General features: G+C 44.6%; 1 protein-coding gene across 12 annotated transcripts in view; it reads right to left on the reverse strand.

Annotated features, from left to right (window-relative positions):
- SORBS1 (sorbin and SH3 domain containing 1) overlaps positions 1–26,019 on the reverse strand; it is a 222,361-nt gene that overhangs the window by 62,528 nt on the left and 133,814 nt on the right. For 11 of the 12 annotated variants that reach the window (XM_023519823.1, XM_023519829.1, XM_023519828.1 and 8 more), the window contains 5 exons: positions 21,790–21,819; positions 14,080–14,252; positions 12,242–12,305; positions 612–659; positions 363–492 (listed from right to left, as the gene is read on the reverse strand). In XM_023519823.1, the coding sequence (XP_023375591.1) occupies positions 363–492; positions 612–659; positions 12,242–12,305; positions 14,080–14,252; positions 21,790–21,819 (445 nt within the window). Of the gene's footprint in view, positions 1–362; positions 493–611; positions 660–9,955; positions 10,019–10,343; positions 10,419–12,241; positions 12,306–14,079; positions 14,253–21,789; positions 21,820–26,019 lie in introns of all 12 variants that reach the window. The other variant, XM_023519819.1, reaches the window with a different exon arrangement.

Consider the following 26,019-nt stretch of genomic DNA (forward strand, 5'->3'; position numbering starts at 1 on the left):
CATGACAAATCTTACAGCTAAGATTTCTTTTGTGAAAAGGTAAGAAGCGATGATAATTATAGTCAACATGAATGGAGCCAATACTAAGAGCCAGGCACTACTATAAATGTTATATGTAGTATCTTGTTTTATCCTTGCAACATCCCTACAAATATAAAATTTATCCCCATTTTACAGATAAGGACATTGAGACTCAGAATGAATAAGCCACTGCTATTAAGTGACAGAGCAGAGATTCAAAATCAGGTCTGCTTGTCTTGTGGCTCCAAAGGTGTCAGCCCCAGCAGAGGGATGGTACTTTACCAGCAGATTGTGTCTGAGAGCCTAAAACCAGAGCTGACTGGGGATGAGGCAGCACTTACCTGTCAGGGCTTGATTTTATTGAGGAAGAGCGGGTCGGGAGGGGAAGTGTGGCAGATCTCTTAACTACCTTCTCACCATCGATGTAGCTCATCTCACTTTTTGAGCGAGGCACAGAAAGAGGAGATTTGGCTGGAGAAGGAAAGTGGAACAAAAGACTTTTAAAATGAAAACTGAAAATAGTAAGATGTCTTCCCTCATCCACTACTCCCCCTTCCTCCCCCATAACCAGGAAACTCTAAGTCACTTACTGTCTTCAGAAAAGGAGTACCGAGGAGAATACAGATCTGAATCGTCATCTATTGAACAAAACAAAATGTAATCAGAAGAAATCCAGCTGAGGTAAGAGAACGGGTGACATGTCCCCCACTTCCACCATCCTGCGCTGGTATCCAGCCACACCAGAGAGCCCAGAAGAGAGAGGAGCCGAGTGTGCCGCAGCAAACCCGCTTGACAAGAGCAAGGTTTTGCAGGGCCACCTACCCACAGTCCAGAAGGTATATTTATGATACCTAGGACAACTGCCATCTGACATCAAGAAAAGCATGAGGACAAGTAGCCAAAGATCCTCCTCAAGAGAATTTCCACAAGCAAAGCTGGAACACGGGAGCCTCAGCCTGGCTGACCTGAAAGCAGGGGCTGAGACGGGTCCTCGACGTTCACCCTGAGAGTCTCTGATCTTGCCTGCTGAGTTCCAGGGAGTCCCCCAGGCCTGCTACGGGGTGTGTTGGGGGCGGGGCAGAGGTGTGGTTTCTAGCTCCCCACCTCAGCTGTGACCTGTTTTCTATGCTAAAGTTCCATATACAATATCATTTAATAGACAGGTTCTGCAACTAAGAAAATAGCTTGAGAAAACCACCATAGTCATTTGCTGTGATTCCATCTCAATCTGGTTCCTCATAGCTTTCCTTCCTTGGAACACAACACACCCACGGCGAATGCAGTTATGCGGTTTGCTCTGCAAAGCCACTGCTAGGGGTGAGTCTCTAAATTGTGACTCTGAAACAAATCAAATTCACTTGGGTTTCTGTAGCGTGAGATGGCTCTCCAAAGGCGTGACGCATGTCCCTAAATAAGCTGAACACTGGGGCTCTAAGACTTGGAGAACCGAGACAAGATCTGAAACTCTCATGGAAGTGGCTGCACAAACTAAAACTGAGACGACAGGTACATTTATGGGAATAGATTTTAAACCTGGGAGCGTCCTGAAAATGCAGGATATTTAGTCAAGATGATCCCTCCAAAATATTTCTCCAAAAAGAGTTAGGCTAAAACAGTCTGTCTTTCCCATTTTCTAGGTATCTTGCTAACCTGAATTCAGAATTCATGACTATGGATTGAAGATCCAACTCCTCCCCTTAAAAATCTGTAGCAACTTTAACAAAACATGTGAACTAACCTGGAAAGACAAGCCAAAGAATCTAATATATATTAATGACTAAGTGTTAATCAAGTCCTTGTCTCTACATAAATCATTTTAAGTTTCAGAGCAATAAAGGTCAGGATATTCTGTGAAATGTAAATAAAGCTAACACTGCTATTATTTTGAGTGAACTATTATTCAAAGACCACCTCTCTAATCGCCCCTTCTTACTCTTCTTCTCCCCCATTTTTATCTGTCCCAGGCCCCCCTACCCTGAATAAAGAAAAAGCAGGTACCAAGTTATCTTCTCCCCAACTTTCCTTCCTCCCTCCTTCCTTTTGCTTTAAAGACAGGATTAGTTAATATTAAATTTGAACAGGGCTTAAGGTTCTTTTACCAACACAGCCAAGTCTTTCCCTGCTATACACTGAGTATATAAGCTTATTTAACTTCTGAAAATAGGGCAGAGGAGATAAAACGGGATCCAGAAATATATAGTTTGAAGTACTGCTCTGAAGAATTTTGAATTGTCTGGTTTTTTTTTTTTTTTTGAATTTTGAACTTCTGAGTATTATACTGATAAAATGCCACAATGTCAAAGAAAATTAAAAATCAAGTTTGATTGCAGGAATTTGGTTGGAAAAATGGTGCCTGCCAAATGAAAAATTAATTTAGTTAGGAACCAATGTATATAGTGCTTAAACTCCAACCTAGCATTTTAGCTCAAAACCCTGTCTCTCTCTGAATCATGGAGAACTTACAGCTCTCAGTATATGATAAAGTGAGGGTTAATTTCTATTACCTGGTTCTTGAGGTAAAAGCAGATGAGGAGGAGAAAGATATTTAAAGATTCAAAGAAATTTCTTTTTAAAGCCTGAGCTCTTAAAAATTATTTTTCACCGCAGAGCTTTCTAATGTGGAAGTCTAGATTTGTTAAAAGAAAATGAGAAATAGTTCTTATAAAATGAAAAAGAGAACATAGCTTGGGGAGTTAAACCATTCGTGTGTTTTGAAAAGCATCAGAAGCAGGACAGATGAGGAGTGAAGGCAACAGAGAATCTGAATGGCTGAATGTTCTTGAAGCTATTTCCTATATGGCGTAGCTGGAAAAAGAAATCTCGCCCACCGAGGCTAACACAGGGCAGGGCGTCTTGGAGTGAATAAGCTTTTCATTTCTGGCAGTGTCCATGAGATCTGAGTCTGACGTGTGGATTTCTGTTCATTGAACTTTTAAGAGGGAAAACTGAAGCCGTATGGATTCATCTGAATATCTAGGGGATGTATAATTTAATCTTTAAACTTTTTTAATGTTTGTCTTATGAATCTAATGGAAGAGAATTTTACCTACACTCAGGGATAAAAATAATAGCAGCTCCCATTAATTTACTAATAATTTACTAATATCGTCTCTCTTAATCCTTGCAAAAGCAAAAAAAAAAAAAACCCTCTCGGAGATACATAAATATCTCATTTTACAGACAAAGAAATTAAGGGCCAGGGAGGTTAGAAAATTTGCCTTTAGCTGCACAGTAAGATAAAGTAAACATAGAATCAAGGTCTTTCCGGCTTCACTTCCCTAAGCGCCTCTAAGCCCTGTAGTAGGGATGGGTGCTATGTTCTATGTTAACCCGACCCGACCCTCAGCTGCTCAATCCCGGAGGACAATGTGGCTCTTCCATTATAATTTATATTATGCAAGTGACAGGAGAGGGTGTTGTTTTGAAACTCCAGTCTCGGACTCCAGTGCTGGCCATACTGCCTCCCAGCCCTTGAAGCCTTTGCTCTGTTTTTCTGCATCACCCGCTCCCTGGTGACCCTTAAGCAAGTTTTCTAAGTTACCCCACCACACTTTTAGTTTTCCTCCAGTTGGTCTCCAGGGACAATGGATAAAATTGAGTCATTCTTGCTATATCTTCCACTTGCTATTTCTTGCTATCCTCTCCTTGCAGGCTACGTAAGTCCACACCGGGGTAGATGGGTAAGAAGTTAGAAATACCAACGAGTGGGAAAACTGAGTGTAAGGGTCACCTGTCTGTATTTCTATATGCCAGAGTTAGCCGAATGGAACATGTGAGAGAGAGTGTATGTGTCTAACCACAGTTAAGACACGTTAAATGAAACGTTTCTCAAGTTGTCCAGGAACACAGACATTGTCAGTGGCTGAAACCCGCCCTTACTGTTTTCCCAAGGTTCTTTAAAACAATGGCACAGTGGGCTTGGTGAGCTGGAATCTTGTGATTTCTATCTGTGGTGGAGCCACATGCCGACTGTGCCCCTCAAAGCAGCATAGATCCAACCTTGGCAGCAATGTTCAGAGCTTCCTGTGCCCGTGACTTCCAGGAGGCTCTAGCACTAAGCGGGATTTGCGCAGGGTGCACGACTCACTTGGGGGCCCGAAGGCCCCTGCTGGGCCCTGACATTCACACACCAACGATTCCACTCTGGGCTTTGGCAATCTGTCCTCGGAGGCTCACTTACGAACAACCACTCTCCTAAAACTGCCAGGAGGCACAAAATTGCCTTTCAACCACAGCGACTTTAAAAATGAACTTCTAAAAAAGGACCTTTTTTTAAAAAGAATTAGTGACAATCTTAAAGACACTGGAAAAAGTGCAAGTTGAGAATGATTGTTCTATAAAAAGTATGTAATTGACCAAAATGGGATGATGGGCAAAAAAGTGATATTTGCATAATTGCTCGCCTATATCGATTAAGTTTCAATTTTATGCATTCCTTAGGCCTTTAAACTTAAAAATTATTTTTCAATATTAGCGGCTCACTTTTAACACAATCTTTTTCCACTGCTCAAATTAATTCCTTTTCTTGCTTTACCCCACACACTTAGGGGGAGAAAGGATAAAGGGGTGAAGATAGAGACATACACACCACAAACAAAAATATTCATAGAGACGTATGCGGAGGTGGGTGACAAAGTCTAGGTGGGGCTGGGTGGGAACAAAGGAGGAAATGGGGCCAGGTGGTCACAAATAGCTAACTGTCTATGTTCTGGTTAAAGGCGATCAAATTTTAAGGGACAAAAAAAAGATCGCTTTAGGGTGCTGAGTAGCTAGAGAAGGCAAATTTGGGGAAGAAAACGGAATCTGGAGGAGAAGAAGGTGGAGCAGGAAAGAAGCGAGAGGAGTAAAAGCTGGAAAAAGACTCACCGACCTCACCTCCTGCAGCATCCCTGGCCCTTGAAGGTGGGAAAGTGGGTAACTGCGACTGTCTCAACTATCTGACAGGCCAGTCACAGACTTTCGCACTTGCCAGGCGGAGACCTTCCGGGCAGCTCTAGTTAGGAGAGCAAAGGTGGCCGCTATGAGCAGCTCAGCCCCTCCTCTGGGCAGTACTAGCTACAGTTTGGGGCAGGAGGCACAGATCCTGGCCAGGCATCTTCACAATAGAACTATTTGCTTGAACTCAAACGAAATAAGGCTATTCTTAGAAATCCTGTAAGGCCAGTAGAGGACTTTTTTAACCCAAACATAGATGTGCCTGGGAAAATCAGCCTCTTAAATCCTTGCCTTAGTGCATCCTCATCTAGAAATGAGGAAAAAGCTCAATGAGACAGATCACTGTGACACGACACATCTCCAAAACCTGGGAATGCCTTGGGGATAGTGTCTTAAGTCACTTCACCAGGAGGTGGCAGTGGCCACCATCAGCCTGACTAGTGGAAGAAGCATCCAAAAAGCAAGGGGGAAAGCTGGTCTCTGGGACTTCGCTCCTGGCTAATGTGATAGCCTTTCATCCTGACGTGGCCAAACGGGTCCTTACAGGCCATGGACCACAAAGCAACACACTAGATACTTGGTTTTGCTGCTGATTTGGAGGCATCATTTGAAAATGTCTTCCACTTTCTTGAAGGAATTTTTGAATTTGTTTTCCCTACTCTAATGAATTCTATACCCAAACCCACAAAATTGTACTGGCAAGTATCTTCCTCCTTTTTTTAGAGGGTGGGAAAGGTGGTTTTCCTCCATTCCAGGGGTTCTCAGTCCCAGCCATGTGTCAAAATCACTTGGGGAGCTTTCCTAACTTCATATTTTTAGACACTATCCCAGGAGACACAAGCTCAGCTGAGTGAAACACAGCTGACTCAGAAGCAGGGCAAATTGCAGGCCTGGAGTTAAGCATCAGAGAGCCCTTGGCCAGTGGGTCAACCATGAACACAGAGTATAGCAGGAGGGGAACAGGAATCAGCAGAGCAATAGAACAAAGTAAGTGCAAGCCCATGTTTGCAGGGCAGTCCGGGCGGGGGGGCGGGCGGGAGGGGGGTGTGGCCAGAGCCCTGGATTTGAATTCTGGCTCTGCAACTTACTGTGTGATCTTGCATAAATTGTTTAACCTTTCTGAGCCTCACACCCTTTATTGATAAAAATGAGGACTTATCTCATGAGGTTGCTGGGAGGATGAAAATGACATAACAGGTGTGATGCATTCACACAGAGCCTAATCAAGGGCGGTGAGGCACAGCCACTGCAGTGGCTACGCTATTATTATCATTAATAGGATTATGATTGTGAGCTGCTGAGGGGTTGGCCACCACACTGCTATTTCCTAAAACGGAAGGGAGGAGGAAGGGAAGAGGAAGCGGGAGCGTTTTTGAAGCTGTTTTTCCACAGCTTGTTCATCCTGCTCCTGCTTCAGGAGGAAACCATGCAAGATGTCTGAAGATCTGAAGACTCTCCTGGAAGCCCTTCCATGGTCCGGGTGCAGCGGTGGGTGGGGCTGGTGCTGGTTTCCATCCACATTCCCGCCCCTCGCTCCCACAATCTTTTTGGTTTTCAATCACATCCAAAATGCAAGGAAAGGACATTTGCTTTTAGGAGAGAAAATGGAGTGTAATTCTCAGACAAGTAGCTTATGGTCAGAGAGGAAGGAATGATGAGGAGGACAGAGTGGGTTTTCTTTTCTTCCTTTTTTTTTTTTTAGAGTAAAACTCATTTGCTTAGCCTTACTTGAAATTTATTCCTAAAGAATTTATGGTAAATTATTTTTAATTTTGATAAGCTTTCTAATGACCAGAGCATATAGTAAAATTACAAGAAATAAGTCTCCTGAATTCATTCTATTCTTCCAGAAGTTCCTAGCCCCAATTCCTCCCAACTACCTCATGAAGCAAAGAGTAATTAAACATAACATCACTCCTGTCCCACAGAGTGATCTCAAAGAGTAGAAAGTGATTAGAAGTGACTCCTCCTTGTTGGAATTTATGGGTTTCTTTAAAAGCACATTTTGAACCTCACTGATTAAGACATGTTAATTCTATTTATCTTCTGAAAGTCTGGCTATAAGTTTACTTTGTCACTATAGCTGGGGTTAAAAAAAAAAAGGTTGCTAAGCTGCTATAAACAGACTTTCACATAGTCCTTTACTGTTTAGAAGAATCAGCATTGAGGCTCTTAGAAATGTTTTTTTTTTTTTTTAATACTGTACACAACCAGAATTTAGACAGAGGCAGCAGCCATTAGGCTAGGTTTTGATGGGTTTATTGCAAGTAATTTTAGTTTCAAATTCTGAATTCACACAAAACAAAACAAAACAAAACAAAACAAAACAAAACAACCCAGCAGCAACAACAGGTTTCCTTCTCCTCAGGGGACAGACAGCTCACATTTCTCAGTAAAGTTGTCTATTTTTTAACGCTTATTAAAAATGAGGGGTAGAACCTCAGTCAAGTGCTAATTTGTCCTTGACACCTTTCTTTGAAAGCCATAAATCTTTCCCTTGTCAAAAAGGGTGTGCAGAGTCCAGGACCACCTATCAGGAACACAGGGCTGGAGACGTACCAAGGACACAGCTGAGGAGGACCTGCTGGAGGTCACAGACATCAAAACCATAAGCCAGAGAATCACTTATTAGTTTAAAAAAATTTTAAAATAAAAATGACAATAAAGTGATCCAGCTCAAACCTTTCACTCACTTGTAAAAAGCCTTCATCTAACTGAATACATCTGTGATCGATGTCTAGATCTGTCATCTAGGCAGAAGCGTGGGCAAGAGATGAAATCAACCCTATTTTTAAAAGCTCTCCAAAGAAGAAGTCTTCTTAGAAACTTGCGTTAAAATTTAATTATATTGGGTATTATGAAATTTTTGCGTCCAGTCTAATTTTTTCCTTTTTATCCTTTCAGACTATTTCTTCCTTTTTGATCTTTGAAAATAAAAAATAGTAAGGATCTGCTTCCTAAATGATAGGTAAACGTTATCATGTCATCCCTCACTGTTTATGCATTTAGGCAAAATGACCCCAGTTCCTTCTTGTGCCTGACTTGACGTGTACCAAAAAGCAAACGTCATCATCAGCCAGGGTTGCTAGGTGTGGCAGCTCCTGCGTGGCAGCTCTGGGTGTGAAGCTGTGAAACTCTGTCTTCAGATCAACAGCCAGGATGACTGTGACATTTGCTGGCATTGCCTATGACAGGCCTACAGCATCCTTTCTATCCAATGGGAGTCACTGTTCTTCTCCACAGGACTTCTCCAGGTGGCCTTCCTCTGCCTACACTTATGGGATAATATGCCTTCAGGCATGCTGTGTACTTGTCATCTTCCATAGAAGAGAACCCTATCTTATTGAGTGGGTTGGGTTCACAAGTCCAAATAAAGCACAAATCAAAAACTGCGTTTAGTAAAAATTACCCCGAAAAAATTCCCTTGTCCAACTCAGTCCATTGTTTCTTACCAAATGCTTTTGGCTAGAATCAGCAACCCAAGACAAAAATGTTAGATTATGTCACACCTAATATTTAGACTCTTTTTGGCAGCAAGGAGGTCACTGATTAAAATTAAATCATCAACGTTTAATTTTTAAGTCTGTTTTTGTTTAGTAGACTTTTTCTTTTTTTTTTCAAAATAGATCCTGGGCATGAAATGGTTGGATACCAAAGACTAGCACATAACAGGGAGACCAAAAATGAAATATGGTATTTTAACCACAACTGTATCTATCGCATCCACTGTGTCACCTCATATATTTTAAGTGATCAATAAAAGTTTGGTGAATGACTGAATGGATGACTTTACCAATGATGAGAAGGGCTGTGGGGATGGTTTGCTGACTTAACTAGAGCAGAGATGGACAGAGGAGGTGGCAGCATGGGACTTCATCTTTAGAAAAAAACTCTGATTCCATGGTCCAGAACCTGCACCCATCAACGTTTTCTAGGTGTGTACGGAGGGCCTACTGTGCGCCATCAAGGTTTTCTGTGGTCTTCTGGACATATGCTCTTGCAACTGCCACCACATACAGTACGATGAAATGGCCTTGTCTAATTCTCTGCCAGGCGTGGACTTTTGAGAATAGAGGACATATCTTACTCATGGTACTAGCCTCAGCTCCAAGGACACTGTACAGCACACACAAGTGCTCAATATTACCTGAATGAATGAAGTTCAGAGGACTCAACAGCTTATCCTAGAAGAGCATTTCATGAAATTTCCTCCTGCATAGCCCATCCACTCTCCTCTTTCTGGGTCACTCATGCAAAGATCAGACAATCCCTGGGACTAGGCCGATTCTCAGGACGTTGCCTTTAACTTGCCTTTTAGAATCTTCTTTGACACCTAGATTTTTTGCTCTAGAAAAGAACACCTCAGACACAAGTGTGGCTGTCCTCCCCAGCAGGTCCAAATTCCTAGCCAGCTCTTTCATGAAATACTTTTTAGCCAAAGCCCTTATTTTCAAGAAGTATCATTTCCCACCATGACCGACTCTTATAGCTGGATACACCTTTGGGAATTCCCTATTAAGGAGACACACCCTGAGGGTCCATGACAAGAGGTGCCCAGTGACGAGTTAATTGCACATACTGAAACTGGGTAAATTTTCTGTTGTTGACAGTTGGCACATCTATCTCCTGCCCCCCAAACATAATGACTTAGCTTCCCTTCCCTGAGTCACTGCCCAGCCACCAGCACCTTGTGACCTCCCAAAACACAAACCATCCCTGGGTAGTTGGGTACGGGCAGCTTTTCCCAGAGCCACACATGATCAAAGCACCATAACTAAGCTCTACTGGCTATGCCGTTAACCATGTAGATTCCAAGGGAATAGGATTAAAAACACCATCTGGACAGACTCTGTTACACAGTCAATGAGGAGCGAGACGACAAGGTTAGAGGAGAGCAAATGACTGGGAGATGGCCCTTGGCCACTGGGAAAAACCCCAAGGTGAAAAAGAAAGTAACAGCACTGGCACAAAGAGAGGCACATGATTTCCCCTTAATTACCTTCAGATTTAGGACTAGGAGTAGATGCAGGAAACTGGTAGGTAGGAGTGTAAGGATTGTCCTCTGCAGCAGAGAAAAGCAGTGGATTTTGAAACTATCCACCATGAAGTGGAGGAACTTACAAATCCCCAAATGACTCTTTTGAACGATCGATTACCTATTTTAGTGTTATTAAAGCACACTGGCATCACGCTTGAAAATTGGTTAATGGATTAGAAAAGTCTTAGTTATTTTAATACAGCACATCATGCAAATGAGTGAAATGAAATTTTCAACAACCAAAAACAGCTATAAAAATAATCTAAAAGCCAAGTCTCATTCCTATAATCAAACTGTAAGAATTAATTAAAGACTAGGACAACAGATACGCTGTCTAAGTTTATGGTACCTTCAGAATTTTGCTGGATTTCAGGAAGTTCAGGGAATTTGTACGTAGGGAAATAAGGGTTTTCTTCAGGAGTGTCTAGGCAGAGGAGCAGGTTTGGGAGAGAGAATAGAGGAAGATACAAATGGAGAGAATGAACGAATAGGAATCCACACACAATTTAGGTTCCTTGAATTCGGGAACATACTAAGCTTCACTAGCGATATGAAAGAAATTCAAACTGCTTTTAAAAATCCAGTCCTTTTGCCTGAAGTACTGAGGCACATCAAAAGAAAAATAATCATTTCTTTTTTTGGACATAAAATTACATACATATAGGCTCCTGTAAGCAAGAGGCATAAAGCACAAAGCTTCCAGTTTTAGCTTTTATAGGAAAAAATATTAAGTATGTTAATAAATAGTATGCAATGAAAACACTCATAAAATTTTTCAAAAAATAAATCAAACCTTGTGCTGTGGACATTAGAATTAAGGCAAACAGACAGAGGAATTTGAAAAATTAAGAATCCACTTAACATTAAAGCAGGTAGTTTTATTTAGGACCTGTAATTTAGGCTGAGTTAATAGCTATAACATATGAGAGGACCAGTATTGCCTGAGGGCAGAATTACATATTTTCCACATATGCACCAGTGTCTCGGTATTTGGGCTACCAGAACTGTGTCTAAAGGAGAGAGACACAGATTGCTGGAGGAAATGGACACCGGCTTTAGGAAGTAACCAGTGGAACTAACACTATCCGATTAGCAACACCACTGTGACGGAGCTCATCCACCCAACTAGAGTGGACTTACTCTTGGCTAAAGAAACACTAAACACGAGCATCTCAGTATTTAGAAACAGTCAAAGAGGGGCACAGCCAGGTTCATTCTGAACAGTGCAGGAGCTAATTAAGTGACGTTAGCTGGCATCCACAGCTAATCAGAGAGATCGGTTATCTGTGGCTTAGGCTGACACTGACCCGAACACTTTTTCTTTGCCTTCATGTGTCATCTGTGCCAGGCAGCCAGACTGGATTTGGCCATAGAGAGGGACAGGATGCTCTGCCCACAGGAGTGGTACCCTTCCCACGGTGCAGCTGCATCTCTGCCTATCAGCTGACTGGCGAAGCAGGCGATGGGAGCTGGTGGGGTCATGACCTGCCTGAGCACTGGCCCGAGGTTCTCCAGCCATGCTGGGTCATCTGCTGCCACCTGGCGGGCCCCTGACTTGGCAGTGCTTCTCTTCCAGCTTGAGCGGGCTTTGGTGTGTCAGCTCTTGACTGACTCTCAGGGATACCTGCCAAGGGCTGGCTTCCAGCTGGAGAAGATTATCTTTCATATTAACACCGCCTTACAGGTGCACCAGGCACATTACCTCACAAGGCAAATTTTGCTCTCATTTGGACTCTGCATCATCCCTTGGAGAAAGGGAAGTGGGACAAACACAGAGAGGTACACGACTGGCTCACGATCACACGAATGCTGGAGGACTGAATCCAGGTGAGAATAGGTTTTAACTCCCAGTTCAATGCTTTCTCAACTCGTTCTGCCTACAAGACAGACATAGGCTGACATGGGGAAGTGCGCCTCAAGCCAGAAGCAGGTGGGAGTCGGAGCTGCTCCGATCCCAGGCAGGCGGATGTTGGGGTACAGGCAGAGGGCTGGGCTCAGCCTGCTGCATCCCATGGTATCTGGAAGGGAGGACTTGCGAGCTGACCTCAAATCCTACGTGAGGCCGGCACAGAAGTGCTCCCTCCCTCTCCTGCTCTGAAGGGGTACGGCTGGGCTCAGGCAGGCTGGTGCTCAATGAGGTCAAGTCGTGGGGCCAGTCTCCCGGCATCCTAGCGAAGTGAGTTTAGGCCCTTATCACAACAGTCAACAAAGGAGCACAGTGCAGCTTCTACGAATAAAAACTAGTACCTCTGTTCAGTTTGTGGATCTGCTTAAACATGGTCTTGTACCAGTCTTTTGATCTCTCGGTGTTCTGGAAAGAAACAGAGGCAAGGAGGAAAATGAAATGGAAATGTTGGTATGTTTCAGAACTTCTGTGATCACAAAATCAAAACGGAAAGCGACAACCCCTCAAGTCAAAATTCATATAACTCTATACATCTTTGTGACTTATATTTAAATCTTATTTAAAAATTCAAAACATTTGAGAAAGAACAGAGAAACCAAGAGAGTTAGACCTGAATCTGCAGAGTAATATTTGGTCAAAAGGCTGCAGATTTTGAAAACAGTGAACAAGGATCCACTTGCATGTGTCCATTTTTATATAATTTCTTAAAATTTTATTTTTTGAGAGAATCTCTCTCCATATTAGAGTACTAAACTGAAGTAGAGCCACCTAGAAACATAAGAGACAAAGAACATTCGCTTATCGGGCCATGCCCCCGCCAATTTCAGCTTATTCTGTAGAGTGTATGTAAGTCACCTTGCATAGGGCCAGATTTAGAATGCATACGTTAAAATGTAACCCATTATAGCAGCCAAAGCCAGAGAGCTGTCATCCTAACCACGCAGCTGGGCTTTTTTTTTTTTTTTCAGGTAAAAATAAAACAAGGAAGAAGACAGGTATTTAGACCAGCCATTTTCACTCCCACTTTACAGATGAGGAAATGAGTCAAAGCTGCCCTCGGTCACAGAGCTGGTGAGAAGGTGAGTGGGGGCTGCCTAACTCCTTGTGGGTACTGTTCTGGGACTCAGACAGACCTGGCACCCACAAGCTGTGTAATGCTGGGTAAGTAATGCAATCGCTCTGAGTCCCTGTTTCCTCATCCATAAAATGGGAATATTAGAATTCACTTTATAGAGTGAATGATATTTAAATGAGATAATATACTCAGCGAGTAGCTGTGATTACTAATAATTCCTCTTTTTCTTATTATTACATAGTAGTTATTACTTAGGACCAGACGACAGTTCTTTTGAGGCTTAGCCCACTGCTGTTTCTATCGGTTCCCTCCAAAGGGACACAAAAACCTGTCCATTTGCTCAACGAAAATCACAGAGAAATATCTTGCAGCCAATGTTCTGGTGGGCATACAGAGAGGCATGGAATTCACTCCAATCCAGCTTCAAAAGCTGGGCTTCCCTGGAATCCCTCAGGGCCTGTAGGAGGCTGGCATGCAGTCGGGGAGAGCTGGGCAGGGTTGCCCAGAGCGAGACCCACTGTTCCGGAGGCCTCAGGTGGCTGAATCCCTTCTGTGGTTCCTTCAGAGTTTCCTACTCACTCTGGATGCTGGGGTAGCTCCCAATGCAGGGGAACTTTTCCTTATCCCGTAGACAGGGACCCTAAGCCTTGTACTCTCCCCAGTGTTCTCTAACCCTGGACTAACAATTTCCGACTGTCCTCAATGGAACGATAAGTAATAAAGGAGACTGGGAAATACTGCCCATAACGTTCTCCCCTTAAACAAAGCCTCTCAGAAGTTCTGTTGCAGGGAAGTCTTGCTGCTTTTCTTTCATCTAGCTTTTCTCCAGTCATTCAACCGTGAAATCCATTTTCTCATAAGACTTAATAACACCTAACACACGCTTGAGAAAAGCTGCCGCACGCTGAGCCCAGGACCAAGGTGGGCTCGAGAGGCTGGGGCACAGCTCTCTAGACTCTATGGCTTGCAGCAGACTTGGAGAGTAGTGAGGACCCTCCTCATGAGGCCTTTGCAATCCACGGCACGGTCCACGTGCTCTCGGGGTGTACATCCATCGCTAGCTTAGGAGGAAGCCTAGGAGGACTTCCTGGCCAATATTCGTACCCGGAGTGGGATGCCCACTTCATCCACAGAAACATCGCTCAGGTCCTGAGTGCTCTTAACCACTCTCCGGCCATCATCCTTTGCCTTTCTTTCAATAGCCCTGCCTGGAGAGGTGGGTTTTTCCTGGGTTGGTGCCAAGTCCCGCTCTCCCACTCTTCTTTCTGAGACAGGATCTGGAAGTGAAAAACAATCATTAGTTGAAGCTCTACTGCTGGCTCCCAAGCAAAACTAAAATTCTCAAACAATCCGTCTGGGGGAAAGTGTGTTTGCTAATTCTCAGCTGGAAAGAGTTTCACTCAGAGCAAGGGTCAGCAAACTAGGCCCTGCCACCTGTTTTTGTAAATAAACTTTTGAATGGGCATGACTATTCTAGTATTTACGTATTATTTATGGCTGCTTTCGAGCTACAATGGCAAAGCTGAGTAGCTGTGACAGAAACCGTGTGGCTTGTGAAACCTAATATATTTACCATCTGGGCCCTTCAAAAAAAAATTGCAGAGAGCACGGTAAGTGCCCTGCAGAGATATACACTTGGTGCTCCAGACATCCAAGTGGTTCTGACTATTCTAGAAAGTCAGGGAACAGGCAAAACCGTAAAGAGGTGACCAAATATTACTTAGAAGTTCTTGTTTCATCTTGGAGAAGTCACTTAACTTTTCTGTGCCTCTGTTTTTTCATTCGAAAATGGGGATAATACTTCTACGAGCAAGCTCATAGCGATGCTGTGAGAGAACCTAACAAGCCAGCTTATACCAAAATGCTCAGAAAGCACAAATTGCTAAGTGCACACTGGAATTTTTTAAATGATTCAGGATTGGAAGTTACAGAGAGCTAATAACATACTATATGCGGTCTACAGATTATAAAGTCACTTAGCTTAATCTGTTATTCCAAGCCATGTCATTTATTTATGGAAAGGCATTTATTAAGCACCTGCCAGGGGCTGTGCATTCACATGCATAGGACAAGGAACTGTTTGGGGAAGGCAGGGAAAAATGGTCACTTCCATTTAGACGTAGTAACTTTGAGACATTCAAGTAGAAATGCCCTAGAGACCCCCCAGAAGAAAGGTGGGCGTGGAGCCCAGGTGAGAGGCCCTGGCCGCAGTGCAATTTTGGAGCCACCAACACAAAAATGAGGGCTGAAGTCAAGGTGATGGAAGAACCCAGTGGAGGAGGTGAGTGAGAGCAGAGTCAAGGGCTGGAGTCATGTCCTAAGGAATGCCACAGACACAGACTGAAAAGCAAAAAGGATTCCCAAAACAATGTCATCAGAGGAACAGGAGATGAATCAAAAAGGTACACTGAGGTGTCGCTGAAACCAGGGAAGATAATTCCAAGAAGTGGGCGGTTCACTGAGTCAAAAAAAAAAAAAAAAAAAGAAAAAAAAAAACCAAAAACAGAAATGGAAGCAGAGGAGGAGGCATTAAATTAGACAAAAGAAGGGTCACAGGATCTCTCTGAGGCAGCAATTTCAGGAGGGCAGTGGGGACAGATGCCAGACTGCAGAAGGGAGGAAGGTACGTGCGGAAGTGGGGTAGTAAGTAGGGAGGTGAGCAGGGAAGAAAGTGTGTCAGATGGCAACCACGGAGGTCACAACAGAGGGGGCAAAAAGGTCTAAGCCAGAGGAGTCTGAAGTTCTATCAGTGAACCCCCTTAGGTGAGACCGACGGGGAGGGAGATGTCCCCTGGCAACTGACGAACGCTCAATAAACGCCTGTTCACTGATTGAGGGGGAGTTCCTCATCTTCAAGAACGGAAAAGGTGCAGAGTGCTGGCTGAAGGACTAAACTTTGGTAAAAAGGTGGGACGCGAGGGCACATGCAAAGTCGTGCCGCAGTCAGAGATGTGTGTGTGTCTGTGACATGGGCTGGCTCAGGTTTTATGACTTCCACAGTCTGCTCGACGAAGTGTCTCTGCCCAGATTTCAAACTAACTTCTGAAATGAGCACTCACTCATTCTGTCACTACAGAGCGATTTCTAAACATTCTGTGGGAGACTGAGCTCAGTGAGTCCTTCAGAAAACCTGATCTCGGGCATCATCACCACGCGCTTTAAATGATGTTAAGACCAGACTGGCTTTATTGTGTGAGTCCTAATGCTCCCAGGAAATTCCATCGGGGGTCGAGAACATGGCAGGAAGCCTGGGAAGTGCAAGGGTATTTCAAATTATCAGAGTCTTCCTTTAGTATGGCTCTGCTAAGCATTCTCCTCTCCATCCCAAGTATGATCAAGATTTCAAGTGCTATCTCACTTGGTGCTTGGAGGCACATGCCTCGCTCTTTAGTGTCATCTCTTCAGAAGAATTAGATCACAGCTATGCCATTATCGGGGTTTTCAGATGCGGAGAAATTTTGTAATTGTTACAGCAGGTACCTTGACAATAATCACTTAACTGCAAAACTCAGGCTGACAGTCCATGGATGTATTCCAAAGCTGCCAGAATCCTTTTGATCTACAAAAATTAGCCCTGAATCATTTTACTTTATAAGTTTGTGATCATGTGATTCATGACTGAGTGGATTTCAATATACAGAGGGCTGAATTGCAACCGCTGAAAAAACATCTCTCTTTACACAGTGTCACCCAAAGTGACATTTCATTGTGCGACACAGGTAACAAGGCCACCCTTTTTGACGTCCATGTTAAATGAGGGCTTGCTGCTCTTTCTCACTAGGCAAATACTGATCCCTCACATGACATCCTGGAGCATTTATTTCTAATACTATACTGTGCTCTCGAAAGGAAGGTCCTGGAAAGGGCCACTGAGTAAATGATGGTGCTGACAACCTCAGACAGAGCCTCTGTGTTTTAGGAGCTTGGAAAGCTTTCCTTTTCTTCATACCAAAGCTTTGTGATTGAAGATTATAGCAGTGTTGACACCTCTCAGGGAAGGGAGGCATGACCTCTACGTCCCATGCCAGCCCCTCTGTCCTAGCCCTTATCTTGTTTTCCTGTCTGTCCACCATAGGGGACCAGGAGCTTCCTGAGGCCAAACTCCCTGCAGGTCTCATTCCCAGATGAATCTCACTGAGCATGAAGCCCTATGGAGCTCCGTTCGATAAAAACCAGTTAGAAGAAGGGAGGCTGGTGGCCCTTCCAAGTCCCATTACCACAGATGGGTAGAATCAGGAGCTTCGGGGCACGTACCAGCTCAGCCAGCCCCCTCTTTCAGGAGTTTCTGAACAAAATGGTGCTTCTTTTTAAAGAAACCTAACATTTAGGGAGTACTTACTTTATGTCTCATTCTATCAAACACCATAAGTGAATCTGTCCCAAAACTCGAGGACAAAAGCCCAAGGTTTCTTTTAGAGATGAGGAAGAGGCCCGAGCCTGGCCGCGTGGTGGAGAAACCCCGGCATTTACATAGCACTTTCCAGTGTGCAAAGTGAAACCCCCCTTTCTGTTGCATAGGATCCTTACAACACCTCATTCAGGCAGGGGCAAGGATTACCACCCCCATTTCTCACACGAGGAAACTGGCTCAGAGAGGCAAAGTCACTCTGAGCCACCCTGTTCTCAGCAACCTGGGCTGGGCCACAGATTAAAGTGGGCTGGAGTGTGGCACCTCCAGGAGGGGACAGCGAAGGGCACCTTGTACCCTACCACGACCTGTCCTGGTCCCACAGCCAAGTCCTGATAAAGCTGAGAGGGTGTGAGAACCCTATGTCCTCCCCACCCAAGCTCTCCACAAATCACAAGGACAGCAATGGGTTGAAGTAACACAGAAATCATGGAGCAGCTGCTGCTCAGAGAGTGGTAGCTTTTATTAGCCACAGATCAGGAGTTTTTAAGCCCCAAGTTCATGAGTATCTGCAAATCCTGCAAATCGACCACATACGTGTGTTTCCACATGTGTGGCTTTTTTTTTTTTTTTTTTAGAGAATGAATCCACTGCCTTCATTAGGTTCCCCAAATGGGTCCGTGACTGACCCAAGGTTACAAACCATCTCACCACACCACAGCTGTGCAAGGGCAGCGCCGTTCCCTGATATGGCCCCGAGTCTGGCTCAGCGCCTGACATGCAGTAGGCGCTCAAAATGATGAGCGAATCAATGGGGGCACCTACTGAAAACAGTAACTCGCATCCATCAAGCACTTAGTGAAGGCCCGTGCTCAGCACTCAGCTGTTTACAAGCAGAACCTATGAGGCCATCTGACGGAAGACACCGATCTGTAGTTTAGCTCATTAGTAACCTGCCTACGGTTACATCATCAGTAGGTGGTAGAACCAAGATTCAGAGCAGAATGGCTACAGCAAGCAGTAAGGAAAAGGCTGAACATTCCTGGGTTTCTTCACAATTTTCGCCTACATGTTTGTTCCCTCCCCACCCAACTCATCCCAACCCTGCACACTTTATCAGGAGTTAGCCTGAGTATCTGATTTATTTGTAGTCACTCCCCACCTTTGTTGGCTCTTGATGAAACTTGTTACTCAAGAGTGGTTAGTACAGAGGGCAGCCTGAGCGTCACCTGGCAGCTGGTTAGAAGTGCAAATTCTTCTCTATACTCATTAAATCCGAATCTCCGGAGGTATGACCTGAGCTCTGACTAGCTATCAAGGAGATTCCGATACCAGCTCAGATTCGGGGAGTGGTGCTCTCACACCCTCTTGTAGGCACTGCTGGTTGGAGGCTCTCGCCTGGGTCCATCATACCAGGGCTTGCCAACCAAAAAGGAAAGATCTTGCCTGTACTTCCCAACCCCCAACTTGTCACATCTTAGGAGAGAGACAGAAGCAATAGAAAGGTGACTTCTTCAGCAAGGCCTACCATGAGCACTCCATCTAAAACATAACTCCTTGTTTTTTTCATTCAGGGTAGTCAGGGTAGCCTGTTTTTACCCATCAAGGCACTTGTCACAGTGCCAAAGAACATGTTTTCTAGTTTGGGTCCCTTGCCCCATCTGCCCCTACCAGCCTGAAAGCCGCAGGGAGGCAGGAACCACGGCTCTTTTCACCACCCTTGCAGTCCAGCCATGAACAGCGTCCCCAACACATAAGAGGGGCACACAAGACTTTGCTGATTGAACATCAGGTGGTGACCAGAAGCCGGCTTTGAAAGGACAGGTGTTAACATGTAAATAAATACTTCTCACCTACCTGAAAGGCTACCGAGTCGCTTCTGCTGTTCTGTGGTAAAAGAAAAAATACACAGTGTAAGTGAGATTCACAAAGACATGGTAAGACTGGTACAACTCGTTAGGATCCCAAAATCTGTATCCTCACTATCCTCTGGGCTCAGATGCTAATATACTGTGCAGTCCAGCTAAATACAGGGGATTAAAATGGCTCCGTTATCTGAGTGTGGTGTTGCCGATTCCCCTCCCCCTAGAGTCATACCAGGATTCAGGGAATTGTCACCGTTTTCTGGTTGTTTACATCTTGTCTCAAGATAATTTGGTCACTGAAGGAGCCCATCTCAACTCCCAGCTCAAGGGAGCAGGACCCTATACAACCCCAGTCTTGGTACCTTGCGAGAGAAAGTAATTGCAATCATAACAATGCAGCTGCCATCTCCTGAGAGCTTGCTAAGTGCCACACATTGTTTTAAGAGCTTTTGCAAAGGTTAACACTTTTAATTTTCGCTGCAACCCTAGTGGGTAGGTCAGGTTGGCTGAGACACTTCAGAATAAAGGGGCACAAAGTAACCGAGATGACACTGAAAACCAGAGCTGGGTCTAGAACCTGGATCCCCTTATCTCCTAGTCCAGGTTCTTTCCAACTCTAATCACCAGGCCCCTGTCATTCCTTAACATGGAATGACATTCCTTAACATGTCATTCCTTAACTGGGCACTCACGAGGAAGGGAGGCCAACCTCTCCTTTAGAGAGTTCTGTGCATACGTGCTATGGGATAAGCACAAAAATGACCTTCACCTTCCATAGCTGCTAAATATAAAGTAGCCACACAGATAAAAATAGAAGGCTTGCCAGAACATGGGTGCTATCATCATCCCCCTTGGCCACGTCCCCACCCTCCTTCCAGAGTCAGTGTGGCCAAGAAGTAAATAGAGCGGCAGGGAAGCTCACGGCCGGCGGATGCAGCCCTGTCCACCTCTGCACGTGGATGAGGCTCACACTGGCCGGACAATAGAAGCCCAGCAGAGCTCTAGGCTCAGCTTTGCCAGCAACTTCCAGGTGACACTGACCAATCATGTAACCTCATTTTCCTCAGTTTCCGCCTCAGTTTCTCCCTTGTCTATTAAATCGAAGTGCTCACTGGATCCATGGTTCCCAAACTCTGGACTCTAAGTCAGAGGCCAGACCTTCCCCAGCAGGTAAAAGCAAATTTTTCAAGTCAAAAGACTACTTTCTTTCTTGGAGGGACAGGTGATGTCGATAATAGCAATTGCTTTTCAAGGGTGTTATTTAGAAAAGTTAGAAGTTAAAAACCCTAGGATGGTCCCCAGACTGTTTCGCGTGACATGAGATCCAGGAGTCTGGGAACCACCGAGCTCTTGCTCTCCAGTGTGGTCCATGGACCAGCAGCACAGACAAGCCCTGTGAATTGCTGAAAAATGCAGGATCTTAGCCCTGCCCCAGACCTCCTGAAAGTTAAGACGCCCAAGACTCTAAGCACGTTAAAGATGGAGAAGCTTTGAGCTAGAGGACCCATGTGCCTCCTTCAGCCCTTAGCTCCCTGATTCAAATCCTCCTTCTTGACTGATCGTGAACCATCGGCCCCAGACACACGTGGCATAAAAGCTCACGAGGAGCCAGGGCTGTGTTGTACACAACCTTCAGAGCCAGGCCAGATGCGTGGTGGCCCTCCATTTGTTCGCAATTAGGGGAGGTGGCTTGGAGACATGGATTACTGTCGCACTGTGCCCTGGGCCAGTCTAGGCAGGAAAAGAAGGGAAACCTTTTTTAGGATGACTAGAGTCCCAGAAGTAAAGTTATCATTCACTCAGGAATCTTTATTATAGGTAAGAAATCGTTTTTATGGGTACTGTCCAGGATGCAAAGCAGATCTGCCAGGCTGGGCAAATTCCAAAGCAAAGCTGAAACGCTTGACCTGAACCCCACTGATAATCAGTAATCTGAGACTGGGCCGGCAAGGCGCTTTCATTCCCCTAGATTCTTCCTGCCCCACCAGAAGTGCAAATTCTTCTCTATACTCATTAAATCCGAATCTCCGGAGGTATGACCTGAGCTCTGACTAGCTATCAAGGAGATTCCGATACCAGCTCAGATTCGGGGAGTGGTGCTCTCACACCCTCTTGTAGGCACTGCTGGTTGGAGGCTCTCGCCTGGGTCCATCATACCAGGGCTTGCCAACCAAAAAGGAAAGATCTTGCCTGTACTTCCCAACCCCCAACTTGTCACATCTTAGGAGAGAGACAGAAGCAATAGAAAGGTGACTTCTTCAGCAAGGCCTACCATGAGCACTCCATCTAAAACATAACTCCTTGTTTTTTTCATTCAGGGTAGTCAGGGTAGCCTGTTTTTACCCATCAAGGCACTTGTCACAGTGCCAAAGAACATGTTTTCTAGTTTGGGTCCCTTGCCCCATCTGCCCCTACCAGCCTGAAAGCCGCAGGGAGGCAGGAACCACGGCTCTTTTCACCACCCTTGCAGTCCAGCCATGAACAGCGTCCCCAACACATAAGAGGGGCACACAAGACTTTGCTGATTGAACATCAGGTGGTGACCAGAAGCCGGCTTTGAAAGGACAGGTGTTAACATGTAAATAAATACTTCTCACCTACCTGAAAGGCTACCGAGTCGCTTCTGCTGTTCTGTGGTAAAAGAAAAAATACACAGTGTAAGTGAGATTCACAAAGACATGGTAAGACTGGTACAACTCGTTAGGATCCCAAAATCTGTATCCTCACTATCCTCTGGGCTCAGATGCTAATATACTGTGCAGTCCAGCTAAATACAGGGGATTAAAATGGCTCCGTTATCTGAGTGTGGTGTTGCCGATTCCCCTCCCCCTAGAGTCATACCAGGATTCAGGGAATTGTCACCGTTTTCTGGTTGTTTACATCTTGTCTCAAGATAATTTGGTCACTGAAGGAGCCCATCTCAACTCCCAGCTCAAGGGAGCAGGACCCTATACAACCCCAGTCTTGGTACCTTGCGAGAGAAAGTAATTGCAATCATAACAATGCAGCTGCCATCTCCTGAGAGCTTGCTAAGTGCCACACATTGTTTTAAGAGCTTTTGCAAAGGTTAACACTTTTAATTTTCGCTGCAACCCTAGTGGGTAGGTCAGGTTGGCTGAGACACTTCAGAATAAAGGGGCACAAAGTAACCGAGATGACACTGAAAACCAGAGCTGGGTCTAGAACCTGGATCCCCTTATCTCCTAGTCCAGGTTCTTTCCAACTCTAATCACCAGGCCCCTGTCATTCCTTAACATGGAATGACATTCCTTAACATGTCATTCCTTAACTGGGCACTCACGAGGAAGGGAGGCCAACCTCTCCTTTAGAGAGTTCTGTGCATACGTGCTATGGGATAAGCACAAAAATGACCTTCACCTTCCATAGCTGCTAAATATAAAGTAGCCACACAGATAAAAATAGAAGGCTTGCCAGAACATGGGTGCTATCATCATCCCCCTTGGCCACGTCCCCACCCTCCTTCCAGAGTCAGTGTGGCCAAGAAGTAAATAGAGCGGCAGGGAAGCTCACGGCCGGCGGATGCAGCCCTGTCCACCTCTGCACGTGGATGAGGCTCACACTGGCCGGACAATAGAAGCCCAGCAGAGCCCTAGGCTCAGCTTTGCCAGCAACTTCCAGGTGACATTGACCAATCATGTAACCTCATTTTCCTCAGTTTCCGCCTCAGTTTCTCCCTTGTCTATTAAATCGAAGTGCTCACTGGATCCATGGTTCCCAAACTCTGGACTCTAAGTCAGAGGCCAGACCTTCCCCAGCAGGTAAAAGCAAATTTTTCAAGTCAAAAGACTACTTTCTTTCTTGGAGGGACAGGTGATGTCGATAATAGCAATTGCTTTTCAAGGGTGTTATTTAGAAAAGTTAGAAGTTAAAAACCCTAGGATGGTCCCCAGACTGTTTCGCGTGACATGAGATCCAGGAGTCTGGGAACCACCGAGCTCTTGCTCTCCAGTGTGGTCCACGGACCAGCAGCACAGACAAGCCCCGTGAATTGCTGAAAAATGCAGGATCTTAGCCCTGCCCCAGACCTCCTGAAAGTTAAGACGCCCAAGACTCTAAGCACATTAAAGATGGAGAAGCTTTGAGCTAGAGGACCCATGCGCCTCCTTCAGCCCTTAGCTCCCTGATTCAAATCCTCCTTCTTGACTGATCGTGAACCATCGGCCCCAGACACACGTGGCATAAAAGCTCACAAGGAGCCAGGGCTGTGTTGTACACAACCTTCAGAGCCAGGCCAGATGCGTGGTGGCCCTCCATTTGTTCGCAATTAGGGGAGGTGGCTTGGAGACATGGATTACTGTCGCACTGTGCCCTGGGCCAGTCTAGGCAGGAAAAGAAGGGAAACCTTTTTTAGGATGACTAGAGTCCCAGAAGTAAAGTTATCATTCACTCAGGAATCTTTATTATAGGTAAGAAATCGTTTTCATGGGTACTGTCCAGGATGCAAAGCAGATCTGCCAGGCTGGGCAAATTCCAAAGCAAAGCTGAAACGCTTGACCTAAACCCCACTGATAATCAGTAATCTGAGACTGGGCCGGCAAGGCGCTTTCATTCCCCTAGATTCTTCCTGCCCCACCTCCTTGGGGAACATATGGTTTGCTCTTTATGGGAAACTATTTTTAATTCCAAAAAATGAATATATTTGTATCCTTTTCTGAAGGATGTGTGATTAAGGCTGCATAATTCTGATTTTTAAACCAAAGGGCAGGACCTGGACAAAAGAGAAAGGTAAGAACCAAAGGCATTTAGGCAAATAAGAAGAACTCACTTGTTCAGGGAAGAACCAGAAAGGAACTACAGGCATTTCTGTGCCCAAAGATGTCTCGCTAGGTGTCATCAGAGGGACTTGGCAGAAGCAGCTGCCATTACACTTGGCATTTCCCAAAAACCAAGTTGCCTTGGGAATAAATCCCATTTTTAGAGAAACTGCCTTTCCTTCTGGGAACTAACTTGCTTTGGTTTGATTGGATTTTTTTTTTTTTTTTAAAGATGAGTCATAAAGAAGTTCATAGAGAACCAAAATTTCACTTTGTCCTGCATTACGAATACTTTCTGGGCAGAGAAAGCTATTGCCAGTAAGGGGTAAGGCACTGCCGAAAGGAGAATGGGCTCTTACATAATTTAGCGTGGGGGCTGGGACCCATTTCGACTTTTAGAAGAACACAGATTCGCGGGTGAAAATGAATATGGAAGTTGCACATGGTGGAAAAAAAAATTACTAAAATAACTAAGATTTGAGTGGGAAGATTTTAAGTGAGAGAGAAAGTTTCATTCATCTGCTTGTCAAGTTAGAAGCAGGAAACAGAAAACTCCATTTAATATGGAGAACAATTAAAAATAGACTCCAGCCCCAGTCTCATCCAAGCTAATGCAAAGGGGGTGGGGAGGGACGAGAAACTATGAAGTAGGCAAGCAAGGAGTCAAGAAAAGGAAAATTTGGTACAGAGTTTCGAGCTCTGAGCAAAATAATTAAACCTCCACTGTTCTCTGAAATTCAGAGGAAGAAGTCCTTTCTCCACTCAGAAACAGCTTGAAAACTTTACATTTCATACTGCCAAGACTTTTGCGAAGGGAAAGTTCTTTCTTCTATTTAATTCCGAAAAGAAAAACTTGGAATTTAGAATCATCTTCTGGAATTTTCAAGCAGAAGAATCAACATATACCATTATTACCTCACAGCACTTCTGCTTCACCTAAGATGCCCCTGCAGAGAAGAGAAGAACCAGCCAGAAGCAGTGAGAGAAACTGTAGAAAAGAAACATGAAAAACCCTCAGCAGAGCTGTCTGGGGACATGTAGTGAAAGGGGCAAACAGCCACTCATGTCCCCAGAGACGCAGTGAATGGTCGCTGAAGGCAGGAACTGCTGGTGAGAATGAAGGCTGGTGAGTCACGAAGAAAAAGTTCCGTAGCCTCTGTTTTAGAGGTACAAAAACATGTTTTATATTTTAGAACATTTTTCATCTGCTTTGTTTCCTTTTTTTAAATTTTGGTGCTCGAAATTTTGCTTTCTAGAAAATTCATGATGTCAAAGAATGAAATGATTTAGGACTCTACTTAAAAGAGGCATTAGTGTACCTAGATTTTCCCAGCAAAGCTCTGACTGGAATTCTCATGAGGAGGAATTAGGGGCATGGCACAGACTTTTTCTTTTCTGTCTTTTCTTTCTTTTTGGTGCTGCCATCTGAAGACACTGTGAACACACCCAAAGTGTGGAACACGCATGACGCTAGCTTACTTATCCCAGATCAAGGGCCTGTCTGCCTGCTGTGGTCTACTTTGTGAGTCATGGAAGTAAACTGGGGCAGGTGGCCTTGGGGGAAAATGGGCTTTGTGAAAATTTCTGTGGAAAGGCAGAATTCTTGTCCCAGATGTCATAGAATAGCTAGGCTGACTCGTGAGCTGAGGGAGGGGCGCGCTGCCAAGCTCCTTTACCTCGATTATGCTGCAAGAGCACAATAGTAGGGTTGACAATCGTCGTGGAGGGGTAGGCAGATGATGGCTTGCTAAGTGGTGCAAAGGTTTGGGAATCAGTTCCAATACGAGATGAAGAAACTTCGTTTAGTTGAGGACTTGAATCCTGAAAAGAAAACGAACGTTATAATTGTCAATACCTGAAACCTAGAGTTAACACTTTTTAAAAAAGAAATTTAAAGCTTTACAAAACCTTAATTATAAAAAAGAAATGTAATTAATGAGACATCGTTAATTCTAATTATAGAAGCTTAATCTGGAATGCTTGTTCTCTTTGATGGCATTAGTAAAGGTAGAGAGGGAAAGTCTCATACATTATTTTCACCTGGTAATAATTGTGG

The sequence above is a fragment of the Pteropus vampyrus genome, unplaced genomic scaffold, assembly GCF_000151845.1.
Source record: "Pteropus vampyrus isolate Shadow unplaced genomic scaffold, Pvam_2.0 Scaffold238, whole genome shotgun sequence".
Lineage (NCBI taxonomy): Eukaryota > Metazoa > Chordata > Mammalia > Chiroptera > Pteropodidae > Pteropus > Pteropus vampyrus.